We start from the raw sequence: 13,121 nt of genomic DNA, 5'->3' as shown, positions 1-13,121 counted from the left end.
AAGGCAAAATCTGTTTAATATTTTTATTTTTTAAATGTAACCTGTAAATAATCTGTAATAATCTGCATGTTGTGTCATTTCATATTATTCTGTAACTCAGTCATACCGATAAAAATCAGGCAACATGACGTCATCCTTCCAGCCGCCATCCTCGCTTCCTCGGCGTCTCTAAAAATACAGAGATTCGGGTCGGAACATTTTTCACCACGGAAGTCACAGCGGGTCATGCATTTTCCAGTTCAACCAGTTCGATCAGATTCCGGAATGGATTGATTTCAGATTCACGTTTTTGATATCGATCGGTGCAGGATAAAGCAGCAGTGCATCCAATTTCCCCAAGATCTGGAATATTGAACAGCAAAATGTAAAAAAAAGTTTGTTTTTTTAGAAATAACTCCCAGTGATCCCAGTGACACCCCCCAAGACGAAGACCCCCCCCCCCCCCCCCCCCCCCGTGTGACCAGAAGCATTCCAGACGGATTTAATCCGCAAATTCCAAGAAACGCACTGAAATCCACTTCATGACAAATCAAGTTACAGAATAGCCCAGGAAAAATAAAGTTAATTATTTCAATTTTAATTAGATTTACTTCATGAAAGCGGCCGTTTAATAGTCCCGTAATTACGCAGAATCAATTAACTAAATAACTCGATGTTGAACACGACAGAAATATTAACCGGCACATTTGGTAAATGTCAAATCAATTTTCACCAAAGCCGTAACGTCTAGGAAATCCAAGTCAGTGGCGCGGGTGGATGGGAACTTCTTTTAAGGATTATAGGATACAAATTAAATAGCACTCATTTATTTAAAATAAACAGAAACCTATTGCCAAATGCGAATTATTAAGTTGCATTTTAGAATACTGTACATTAATTAATGTCGCATAAATTTAGAGGATACAAGTCGTAAAAAATACTCACCAAAATGCAGAAATATTTAATAATAAATCTCTGCGTGCTTTAAATGCTCTCAGTCTTTGTTCCCCCCCCCCCCCCCGTCTATGAGCCCAGGTAAATGGTCTCAATATATAAGAACCCTATAAGGGGAAATGACGTCACTTTACGTGCATTAAGGCAGAAACGTGTCACTTCAGCAACTAGCGCAAACCCCCGCCCTCCTAATTGGATCTACACCGTCCACACGGTTCTAAATTGTTCCTGATATATCTTTATACACTAACCATGAAAAAGTAAAAGAGAATTGGAGATTTTTGAATCCATAAATGGGTTTGAATGTTAAGATTTTATATTTTTTTCCTGACCTCACATCCAGAAGACGTTTTAGACAGTGCCGAGGGAATTGAATGCAGATTTTATAAGAATGGTTTTTTTTTAAAGCCTCCATTATAAATAAATGGGGAAAATCCAGATTTATTTTTGTATCCGGAGGGACATTCCGGATTGCTGTCAGAATTTAATGAGATGTTCGGATTTTTATTCATCAAGATCCATCCAGCAGTTTTTCTGTAATTCTGTTTGTTACTTCCGCCAAGCCTCCTTGGCGGAAGTAATATTTGTTTTTACTCATTTCAACATCATTCTCTCCTCTTCAAGCCTGTCAAGCAAGTTACTCCTGTATTCCACCAGTGGGAATGTTTGGGGGAATTCCTCTCTGTCATTTATGGCCCACTAAACACACACGGGCGTGGAAAGAATGTATTTTCCTTTTTGTGTCTTTTGACATCGATCTTTACAAATTAAGCCATTCAAAAATCGATCAGGGAGACGGGTAGGAGAGCGCTGGGCTTTGTTGCCATGACAATGGGTGTTGTTGTTGCTGTCGTTTTTGATGTGGGAGCGGTTGTCATTGTCGCTCTACTTTTTGTTGATGTTTTTTCTCGTGATGTCGTATAGTTTCAGCGGGTTTTGCTGTTTCTTCCGGGGTTTTTTTTCCAAGTTAGGTGAAGAGTGTAAGGATAAGTATAAGAATATTGTCTCAAGTGAATGCAAGTATAGGCATAAACCACGGAATTCAAATAAAAAAATGGGTTAGCGTTGGCTGCACGAACACAACCCCGTGTAGATGTCCAGACTTTTTTTGGGGAATATTCTGACATAATTATCGACATTTTGGTAAAAAGAAAAGAAAAAGTGGCCCTGGTCCTCCATGTTCCTTCTCACAAAAATGATTGAAAACTAAAATGACTCCATAGAGTGCCTTTAATATACTGTAACGTGATACAATCCTGCAGTACAGACACACAAGCACATCAACTGACTTCAATCGTCTCGTCTACAGCAGCTAATAATGATAATATTAATTTAGACAAACGTGATGACAGAGTTACGATAAAACAAAAGCCCAAACATACATTTCTCAGGTGACATTATTGGAGTTTACAACATTTTATAGATTCAGTAAATACTGTTCACCCATCAACACGCATTTGAGCAAAGAAGCATCGTTTATGGTTTCATTTGACGAAGTCGTTGCGTCCTCGTTAGTCCGCCACGTTCAATTCTTACTTATTATTTCAAACGAGTCATTTTAAAATAAAGAATCCTTTTCCCCAGATTTGACCATAAAAGGAGCGGCGTATGGGTCAAGACATTCAGTGGGAAAAAAGCACAATGCATTCATGTAAAATAAAATAATGTGTGAACTTTTATATCATTTATCGTGAAAGTTTAGTATTTGTATCATATTGTGCAAAAGTATTGATATCAATAAAAAGCATCACTGGATAATCATCCAAGGCATTAAAAACATCATGAAGATTGTGACATTTGTTTTCCATTGTCAGGTTAATTAACCTTTATACGGACCAAGACTGACGATGATGTAATTATTCTTGGTTTCTACGAATCTGAAAGGACTTGCCTTCCTGTTTAAATTTTGAATTTGTCATGATGGCACAAAAAGCCAAATTATGGAGGTTTAATGAAGGAAAGCTCTTCACAAGCTTCATGACAGTTGCAGCCCTCAGAGGTCTTCTTGGGTGTTTGAAGTCCTTTTTCATACCAGTGACAGCGATCATTTTCTGACCCTAATGTTGGCTTGACAGTAGCCATGACAACAGCACGAGGACGGATGGAGCGATGAGACTGATTTTGTGACTTGCTCCACTTGAAACGACTGTAACTGTTGAGAGAAGGAAACGTTGTTTTAGCGATGAGCTCTGCAGCATTGTACATTGCTGATGAGGTAGCGTTCAGCGTTGCTTACCTACGCCGTCCACGGTGATGGAGGTGGTGTTAATGTTCAAGGCTGTGTTGTTAGAAGCTGCGATTACAACTCTCACAATTTCCATGTTGTTGGGAACAGAAGTCGAGAGAAATATGATGTTGTTGGTAACGATAATTGAGCCGGGACTACAAAAGGAAACAGCATAAAATTTGATCATAGATGTATCAATACATGAGAAACTCTAAATATTATTTCAAGATGCCATCATCAAATAAAATATTACCTGAAGCCATTGGTAGTAAAGTTCAGAAATCCAGAAAGTGTCTGGAAGGCTGGGCTCATCTGCAGATACACAAAAAAGTATTTGTAAGTACAGGAACGTTGATGTGTCTGATTATTCAGACATTTAAATTCACTATGTGTAGACTGAGAGTACAAATCAAGAATAAATGTTGAAGTTATGGACGATGTGTCGGTGAATAAAATGTGATTGTTTGGCAGTAATACTGTGACATGTTATATATATTGTTGAACGTTAGCAGTTCATTTGGTTCAGGTAAATTGTTTGTGTTTTCTCCCAATAGGAGAGACTTACTATGCCTTCCACCAGTCGTTTTTTGGCCATGAATTGTGCAGATGTTGGATCCAGTAAAGGAGGGATGAATGTCCCATTAGTTGTGAAATTCAGCACAATTGTTGCGGTAGAAAGTGCGGTTGTTGGGGCGGGAGTTGCTGCTGTCGTGGGGGGAGCTGCGGCTGTCGGGGGAGGAGCTGCGGCTGTCGTGGCGGGAGCTGCGGCTGTCCGGGTAGGAGTTGTCACAACTACAGAGGAGGGATTGATGTCGAGTCCGGAATTGTTTGCTTGGACGAAAGTATTTGCAATTGTAGAATTCTGAGGAAGGCTGGAGGAGTTTCTGAACAGAAGCCTGACGTCGTTGCTGACCGATCCATTCCTGGAAGAGGAGCGGCAGGTTTGAAATAGAATTCTTGGATCAAGATTCTTAAATCATAACAAGATCCGTGTTAATAAATCACCTGTATCTCACAACCATCGAACGCATGTAGCCGGGAGTGTTGGGATTGCCTCTGTATACGGCATCAAGCTGCAGGAGCAAAGAAGAAGAAAAACAGAAAGCGTTTTTTTTTCTTGAGTCATTTCTGCCCCCCCCCCCACACACACACACACTAATGATAGATTCTGGATTGATTTACCCCTCTCATTACATTCCTTGAGCGATTTCGAGAACGCGGAGATGATAGATCCAGCAAGTCTGCCGTAAATCTGTCGTTAGGTGAGGAAAAAGTCAGGCCAAATGCTACGGTGGCGGCGGCTGTTGGGGCCGGAGTTGCTGGGGTGGTTCCATCTGATCCATCGCCTGATCCGTCACCTGTAATTCTGTCATCATCGTCGAGGAATGTTAATTCATCACTCTCTCTCTTGGCTTGTGTCTCCGTTATAAGATGAAGCCCAACAGCGACTGTGGGTAAAGAACAGAGGGACTGATGTGTTGCATCCTGTTTAACTTTTATTTTAATTTTCATTCTCTTTTTACCTTTTTTTATTTAGTAAAAATTAACTTACCTGTAAGGATCAGCCACATTGCTAACTTTAGTCCAGCACCCATTTTGAACCTGCAACAATTGACAGGACAGCGACACTCAAAAACAACGTAGATGAACAGCAAACATCCGACAATTTTTAATGATAGCAGCGATGTTTTTCTAAATCTGTAACGAAAAGAACATTTGCCTTTCAATTTTATATTTCAGGCCATTTAAAATTAATAAGAGATGATGGAAGATGGATAATGAAAACCAAGATATTTTGGTAATATTATCATTATTTGGTATATATTTCAAGACCCACAGAATACTGTGTTCTATGACTATGTGAACACCAAAGCAATCAAAGGAACGAGTTAATTCTATAAATTAATTTAACAAAGGGCTTTTGATGTTAAAATAACTATTTATTTTCAAATATATGACAATGTTCAAGTCTGATGAAAGCCGTGGTAAATCTGATGAGGGAATGTGATTCCAAATTCCATTCCATGATCTCTGCAGTCTTTTCGAGCGATTGCGACACTCTTTCTCCCCGAACTACCGTGAAACATTCTCTGTACGAGTGTGAGACGCCTGACTTTGTCTGACTTTCAAAGTTTTGCTGTTACCTCCGTCTCGCCCTGCCTTTTTCTCATATGATAAACACAGATTGTTCATCCAAAAACGGCACTGCTATCTTCAACAGGGAACAGCTCATAGAAGAGTAGAAGCCCGAAATTCAAAGAGGATCTCCACGAGACCACCATTCAGCGCCATCGACGTCTCCAGACATCGATGAATGAGCTAATTAAAAGTGGCAATGTTTTATTTCTAAATTTAGTTTTTACTGTGGATGAATAAATGAGATGACGCCATAGTGAATAACAAACCATAAGAGTTTTTGTTCAATTTATGTGGCCTTATAACATATCTATTACCATTTATCAAAACAAAAGTACAAAAAAGTTCAATGAGGTAGCGAGATAAAATAAATAAATGAATAATTCCTTGCAGTTCAGTAAATATGTTTGTAAAAATATTTTGGCCTTTCATAAATATAAGTTTAAAAAAAATCTCAAATGCGTATAATAATGCAGTAGAAAATATTTTATATTGCTAAAATCTGAGACAAACAACATATTATTGTGTCACTCCCCCCCCACCATAACATTAATATATATGAAATTAAAAGACACAAAAAATACATGTAACTAAAAACATACACGACAGTGTAACAATATTTTCAATGTAAAAAACTAGCTCCATAGCAAATATGAAGAAACAAAGTACTTACCGAAAGCAATATGTAAATAAATAAAAATTAAGTGAGAATATATAATTTCAATGACAGTTTTTCCAGAGTCGACTTACTTCCTTAACTGAGTTCCTCCGAAGGCTTCTGGTTATCTGATCCTGGTTCACTTCTGTGACTTCTGTGATTGAGGTTTAATTTATTGACACAAACCACAATGACGTGTCGTGACATCAGCAAGAATGTGAAAGATTCACTTCGTCATTCGTCTGTCCCTGCTTTTGTGTGCTTGTCACTAAAGTGGGTCGATCAGATGATTGCTTGACATAGAAATGTTTTGCTAAAGGATACTGGCGCAGCTACAAATGTTAAGCTATCACACCCTCCAATCTTGATTGACGGCCGTGCGAGAAGTCCAGCATTGTGTTCTGACTGGCAGTGCAGCGTCGAATCCATATTTAGCATCGGCGCTCCCTCCTCTAACTGGCATCACCACATTCTTCTCAAGTGATTCTAACTGTAAGACGCAGATAGTTGCGCAGACAATGTTCAGGTGAGACATTAACACGAGACAACCTCATTTTGTTTGCCATTATTTTCAGATAATAACTGGTAAACACAAGCGCTTTATACACGTACATACAATGTATGATGTTAGCTTCCTTGCTAGCTAGCTAGATAAATAGATAGCTAGACGGATAGACAGACAGACAGACACAAGACTGAATGCAACATCTAAAGTGCCAATGATACAAACATGCAGTTCAGACAAAATATACTAAATAATTGTATTTATTTCATTAACATTCTTTTTTTTTGTCGTTTTCAAACTCTGACGGTAACATTAATTTAGACGCTAACACAATGACAGCGCTATGATAAAACAAAAAAACGAAACATAAGATGCTGTTTTAAGAGTGTTTACTGATCTCGTTTTAACTGTGGACTCAGGGTGTGCCACTATCCTGACTAGCTTAGATTTAACGGCTGCTTTTGACACTGTCAAGCGCAGGAAACTCTTATCACGCTTCAATCACTATGCAGGCGTTCAAGGAGCTGTGTTCAGGTTGCTCCAGTCGTACCTGACCAACTGCAGTTTCTCATGTTTACTTCATCAACTGCAGTCTGCTTGCACATACCCAACACATAACTGAGCTGAGAAATGCACCAATCAGTGTGAGAAACCTGTGGTAACTATCTTGGCACAAATAATTTCATTTAAACACGAAGTTGAAAAAAAAAAGGCTCCGAAGGATGATCAAAAGTTACTCTCAAAAAGTAAACTGACACAGGGCGATGAGGGGGAACAAAACACCTGAGACAGCCTGAATAGACGAGGCAAACCCGCTCGAGGCAAGGGAGTCGCGGACTAATTATATACCAGGTAGGGGTACACAGGTGAGAGCAATGAGGGGCGGAGTTAACAATCAGAATGGAGGAAAATCAGAATCTGAAATGAGAGGGGAAAGGTGAAGATAGATAGAAATAAATAATGAGATAAAATCAATAATGGTTTCGACTGATTGCAATATAGCAAGTGTCTTTAATATAACATGGTATAAAGCTGCAGTACAGACCTAATAATGTCATTAACATTTAACATTAATTGTCGTCATTTTCTAAGTCTGATGATAATCTTAATTAAGACTCTAACGTGATGACAGAGTTATAATAAAACAAAACCCCAAACATACATTTCTCAGGTGACATTATTGGAGTATACAACATTTTATAGAATCAGTAAATACTGTTCACCCATCAACACGCAGTTTAGCAAAGAAGCATAGTTTAGGATTCATTTGACAAAGTCGTTGCGTCCTCGTTACTTATTATTTCAAAGGAGTAATTTAAAAATAAAGAATCCTTTTCCCCAGATTTGACCATGAAAGGAGCGGCATATGGGTCAAGACATTCAGTGGGAAAAAAGCACAATGCATTCATGTAAAATAAAATAATGTGTGAACTTTTATATCATTTATCGTGAAAGTTTAGTATTTTTATCATATTGTGCAAAAGTATTGATATAAATAAAAAGCATCACTGGATAATCATCCAAGGCATTAAAAACATCATGAAGATTGTGACATTTGTTTCCCATTGTCAGGTTAATTAACCTTTATACGGACCAAGACTGACGATGATGTAATTATTCTTGGTTTCTACGAATCTGAAAGGACTTGCCTTCCTGTTTAAATTTTGAATTTGTCATGATGGCACAAAAAGCCAAATTATGTAGGTTTAATGAAGGAAAGCTCTTCACAAGCTTCATGACAGTTGCAGCCCTCAGAGGTCTTCTTGGGTGTTTGAAGTCCTTTTTCATACCAGTGACAGCGATCATTTTCTCACCCTAATGTTGGCTTGACAGTAGCCATGACAACAGCACGAGGACGGATGGAGCGATGAGACTGATTTTGTGACTTGCTCCACTTGAAACGACTGTAACTGTTGAGAGAAGGAAACAATTTAAAAGAAAACACAACATGAAATTGAGGGATAAAATCAGAGCATCCAGAAGAGGGTTTCGCACAAACAATGTACCTGTTGTTGGGGCCGTAGTTGCTGGGGTGGTTCCATCTGATCCATCGCCCGATCCGTCACCTGTAATTCTGTCATCATCGTCGAGGAATGTTAATTCATCACTCTCTCTCTTGGCTTGTGTCTCCATTATAAGATGAAGCCCAACAGCGACTGTGGGTAAAGAACAGAGGGACTGATGTGTTGCATCCTGTTTAACTTTTATTTTAATTTTCATTCTCTTTTTACCTTTCTTTATTTAGTAAAAATTAACTTACCTGTAAGGATCAGCCACATTGCTAACTTTAGTCCAGCACCCATTTTGAACCTGCAACATTTGACAGGACAGCGACACTCAAAAACAACGTAGATGAACAGCAAACATCCAACAATTTTTAATGATAGCAGCGATGTTTTTCTAAATCTGTAACGAACAAGAACATTTGCCTTTCAGTTATATATTTCAGGCCATTCATCAGGCCATGATCTCTGCAGTCTTTTCGAGCGATTGCGACACTCTTTCTCCCCGAACTACCGTGAAACATTCTCTGTACAAGAGACGCCTAACTTTGGTTGACTTTCAAAGTTTTGCTATTACCTCCGTCTCGCCCTTTTTCTCATGTGATAAACACAGATTGTTCATCCAAAAACGGCAGTAGTGAAAAACAAACCATAAAAGAGTTGTTGTTCAATTTATGTATAACATATCTATTTTCATTTATCAAAACAAAAGTTAAATGAGGTAGCAAGAAGATTAAAAAAATAAAAATAATTCCTTGCAGTTCAGTGAAAAAAGAAATCACAAATGCGTATAATAATGCAGTAGAAAATATTTTATATTTCAGAAATCTGAGACTAACGAACAACATATTATTGTGTCACTCCCCCCCCCCATCATAACATTAATATAAATTAAATTAAAAGACGGAAAAAATACACGACAGTGTAACAATATTTTCAATGTAAAAAATAAACCTATAGCAAATATAAAGGAAAAAAGTACTTACCGAAAGCAATGTGTAAATAAATAAAAATGCAATAAGAATATATAATTTCAAAGACAGTTTTTCCAGAGTCGACTTACTTCTTTAACTGAGTTGCTCCGAAGGCTTCTGGTTATCTGATCCTGGTTCACCTGTCTGACTTTATTTATTGGGGTTTAATTCATTGACACAAACCACAATGACGTGCTATGACACCAGCAAGAATGTGAAAGATTCACTTCGTCATTAGTTTGTCCTGAGTGTCTTTTGTGTAATTGACACTAAAGTGGGTCATCAGGGTTGGGCAACAATTTACCCGGGGTTGGGCAATATCTTTTTTAGACCTGTATAAATTCTTCCAAAAGCTTTTAGAGAAAGCAGTTTCCAGTCAGCTGTGTGAATTCTTACAAGACAATAAGTTATTTGAGGTTTTTCAGTCGGGTTTCAGAGCTCATCATAGCACAGAGACAGCATTAGTTAAAGTCACCAATGACCTTTTAATAGCGTCTGATAATGGACTTGTCTCCGTGCTTATTTTATTAGATCTTAGTGCAGCCTTTGACACAATAGATCATCAGATTCTGTTACAGAGGCTGGAACAATCTGTTGGTGTTAGAGGATCTGCATTAAACTGGTTTAGATCATATTTATCTGATAGATTTCAGTTTGTACGTGTTCATGATGAATCTTCTACGTACACTGAAGTTAAATATGGAGTTCCACAGGGTTCAGTGCTTGGACCTATTCTGTTCACGCTGTATATGCTACCCTTAGGTAACATTATTAAGAAACATAGCATAAATTTCCACTGCTATGCGGACGATACTCAATTGTACCTGTCAGTTCAGCCAGACAAAGTCGATCAGTTGGTTAGACTTCAGACGTGCCTTAAGGACATTAACTCCTGGATGACCGAGAACTTCCTGTTATTAAATCTAAATAAAACTGAGGTTCTGGTTCTTGGGCCAAAGCATCTCAGAAATGTCTGTTCTAGTGTTGTAGTTGAACTAGATGGCGTCTCAGTGTCCACCAGCACCACTGCCAAGAATCTGGGGGTAATCTTTGATCAGGACCTGTCATTTCAGTCCCAGATAAAGCATATTTCAAGGACTGCGTTCTTTCACCTTCGGAATATTTCAAAAGTCAGGCACCTACTAACCCGAAAAGATGCAGAAAAAATAGTCCATGCTTTTGTGACTTCCAGACTGGACTACTGCAACTCCTTACTGTCCGGCTGCCCAAAAAAGTCTATTAAACATCTCCAGCTAATCCAGAATGCAGCAGCTCGTGTTTTAACGGGGACCAGACTGAGAGAACACATTTCCCCTGTTCTGGCGTCTCTGCATTGGCTTCCTGTTAGGGAACGGATTGAATATAAAATCCTTCTACTTACTTTTAAAGCCCTCACTGGCCAGGCCCCTCCTTACCTTACAGAGATGATTATCCCGTATTGCCCCACTAGGACCCTGCGGTCCCAAAACGCTGGCCTGCTCGTGGTTCCAAAAATTTCCAAGAGCAGACAGGGGGGCAGAGCGTTCAGTTATCAAGCTCCTTTATTGTGGAATCAGCTCCCCGTTTTGGTTCGTGAGACAGACACCATCTCTATGTTCAAGAGTAGATTAAAGACTTTCCTTTTTAACAAAGCTTATAACTAATCAATGCAGTAATCAGTATAATCAATCTGTTGTCATTAGGCAGCATTGGTGGCTTAACATCATGACACACTGAGCTCCTCCCCCTTTATCTGATTATTTATGTTATAAATAGATGTGTGCAATATGTCTCTATTCCCCGTAGTCTTGTTCGCTCTCTCCCGCTGTTTGTCCCTCTCTCTCTTTCAGGTCCTTCTGTCCGTGGTGCTGCAGAACCTGGACCTGTGTCCCTCAACACTGAAGTCCACGTCGCTAGTCCTTCTGTCCGTGGTGCTGCAGAACCTGGACCTGTGGCCAAAGGGCTGATGTCCACGTCGCTAGCATTAGCATTTAGTTTTTGTCTGCTCCTGCTCTGTCTCACTATCACTTCCCTATCCATCTCCTTGACTCGTCTCCGACCTGCCATTCTCTCTCTCTCTCTCTTTCTCTCTCTCTCAACCCAGCCGGCCAGACAGATGGCCGTCCACCATGAGCCTAGGTTCTGTCCAAGGTTTCTGCCCGTTAAAGGGAAGTTTTTCCTTGCCTCCGTTGCTCTTGTGGGTCAAGTTGGGTTCTGTGTTTCCCTGCAGGTCTTTCCCTGCTAATCCTGTAAAGTGCCTTGAGATGACTTTATGTTGTGATCTGGCGCTATATAAATAAAACTGAATTGAATTGAATTGAATTCCAGTGATATGAAAATGACTTATACCGGTATAAATAAGAATTTAAAACAGAAAAAAACAGGGTTGGTTTCAATAGAGCAGATGTGAAGCGAGAGACCATAATATACAAAGTTTGCAAAGCAACGGTGACGGCAGAAGGTGGGAACGCGACAAAACTGTTCTACCATCTCAATAGTCATCGAGCACGTCTACGCTTACAATAAATCAATAAATGTGCTTCACACTTTGAGTGTATTTAATTATATAGGTTAAGGTTTATAGCTTTTTATACAAGATTCCCCTCAATTTAATTAAATCGTCAAATTGTGACACACGCTCAGGTCCATAACGCCCAACACTATTTGATTACTTGACAAAAAAAAAAATGTTGATAAAGAAAAGGACAATATCACACCCTTCATTCATGAAGGCCATGCAAGTCCACCATTGTGTTCAAACTGGCAGTGTAGCATCGAATCCAAATTTAGCATTGAACACTCCCTGGTCTGACTGGTATCATCAAATTCCTTTTGAGTGATGCTAACTGTAAGACGCATATACTTGCACAAACAATCTTCAGGTGAGGCATTAATGCTAGACAACATGTTTTTTTTTTTTGCCATTATTGTCAGATTATTATCTGACAATATTATATATTATCTGACTGGTAAACACAAGGACATTAGCTTTCTGGCTAGCTCGCTAGAGATATAGATAGACAGACAGACAGACAAACACAGGACTGACTGCAATATATCAAGTGTGCCTTTAAGGTAACATGATACAAATCTGCAGTTCAGAAAAAATAATTGTATTTTTTTTCATTAACATTCATTTTTGGTCGTTTTCAAACTCTGATGGTCACATTAATTTAGACGCTAACACAATGATAGCGTTATGATAAAACCAAAAAAATGAAACATGTTCCTGTCTCCGTAAATAGAAAGTTTATTTTCATTGCCAAGCAGACGATGTCCAAGTGTAAACGGGAAAACCGCGCTTTCACGGTGACTGCTCATACATTGTGGAACAGCTTACCTTTAAATATTAAATGTGCCCAGACTCTTGAGATGTTTAATTTGTTGCTGAAGACGTCTCTCTTCTCATTGGCTTTTTACTCACGTTGAGCGGAATATTGCTTTTATTTATGGCCTGTTTTATTGAACATTGTGCTTACTGTACATTTTAATTTGTTGTATCTTCTTATACTATAATGTTTTTATGTACTGGTTAATTTAATACTGCATTTTCCCCATTTTTATAGTTGCATTTCTTTATTTTAAGGCTTCATAGATTGCACAGTCCTTTGGCAAACCATCTGGTATTTTAAATGTGCTATATAAATAAACCATGGTCTAGAGTCTAGACGTACATTTCTACGGTGACGTTTGGCCATAAAAGGAG

The 13,121-nt window shown here is 38.7% G+C and overlaps 1 protein-coding gene and 1 long non-coding RNA gene across 3 annotated transcripts; both read right to left on the bottom strand.

Annotated features, from left to right (window-relative positions):
• Window positions 1-2,144: 2,144 nt before the first annotated feature.
• Window positions 2,145-6,186, bottom strand: LOC137911517 (probable maltase-glucoamylase 2). Of its 2 annotated transcripts, none has more exons than XM_068755898.1 (8): window positions 6,047-6,186; window positions 4,713-4,762; window positions 4,355-4,608; window positions 4,166-4,233; window positions 3,726-4,083; window positions 3,414-3,472; window positions 3,170-3,315; window positions 2,145-3,085 (listed from the first exon to the last, which is right to left on the bottom strand). In XM_068755898.1, the coding sequence occupies exons 2-8, from the start codon at window positions 4,753-4,755 to the stop codon at window positions 2,991-2,993; spliced, it is 1,023 nt and encodes a 340-aa protein (XP_068611999.1). In that variant the 5' UTR covers window positions 4,756-4,762; window positions 6,047-6,186; the 3' UTR covers window positions 2,145-2,990. The 2 variants fall into 2 exon arrangements, with proteins under 2 accessions (XP_068611999.1, XP_068611998.1); XM_068755897.1 differs by having other exon boundaries at window positions 4,343-4,608; window positions 6,047-6,185.
• A 1,242-nt stretch (window positions 6,187-7,428) lies between these two features.
• LOC137911489 (uncharacterized) lies at window positions 7,429-9,611 on the bottom strand. Its single transcript, XR_011106116.1, has 4 exons — window positions 9,526-9,611; window positions 8,720-8,769; window positions 8,466-8,615; window positions 7,429-8,369 (listed from the first exon to the last, which is right to left on the bottom strand). It is a non-coding gene; the product is annotated as an uncharacterized lncRNA (long non-coding RNA).
• Window positions 9,612-13,121: the final 3,510 nt, after the last annotated feature.

The sequence above is a fragment of the Brachionichthys hirsutus genome, chromosome 23 (genome assembly GCF_040956055.1).
Source record: "Brachionichthys hirsutus isolate HB-005 chromosome 23, CSIRO-AGI_Bhir_v1, whole genome shotgun sequence".
In the NCBI taxonomy this organism is placed as follows: Eukaryota; Metazoa; Chordata; class Actinopteri; order Lophiiformes; family Brachionichthyidae; genus Brachionichthys; species Brachionichthys hirsutus.
The sequence above is the reverse complement of the archived record's forward strand: the minus strand, read 5'-3'. Positions and strand labels throughout refer to the sequence as shown.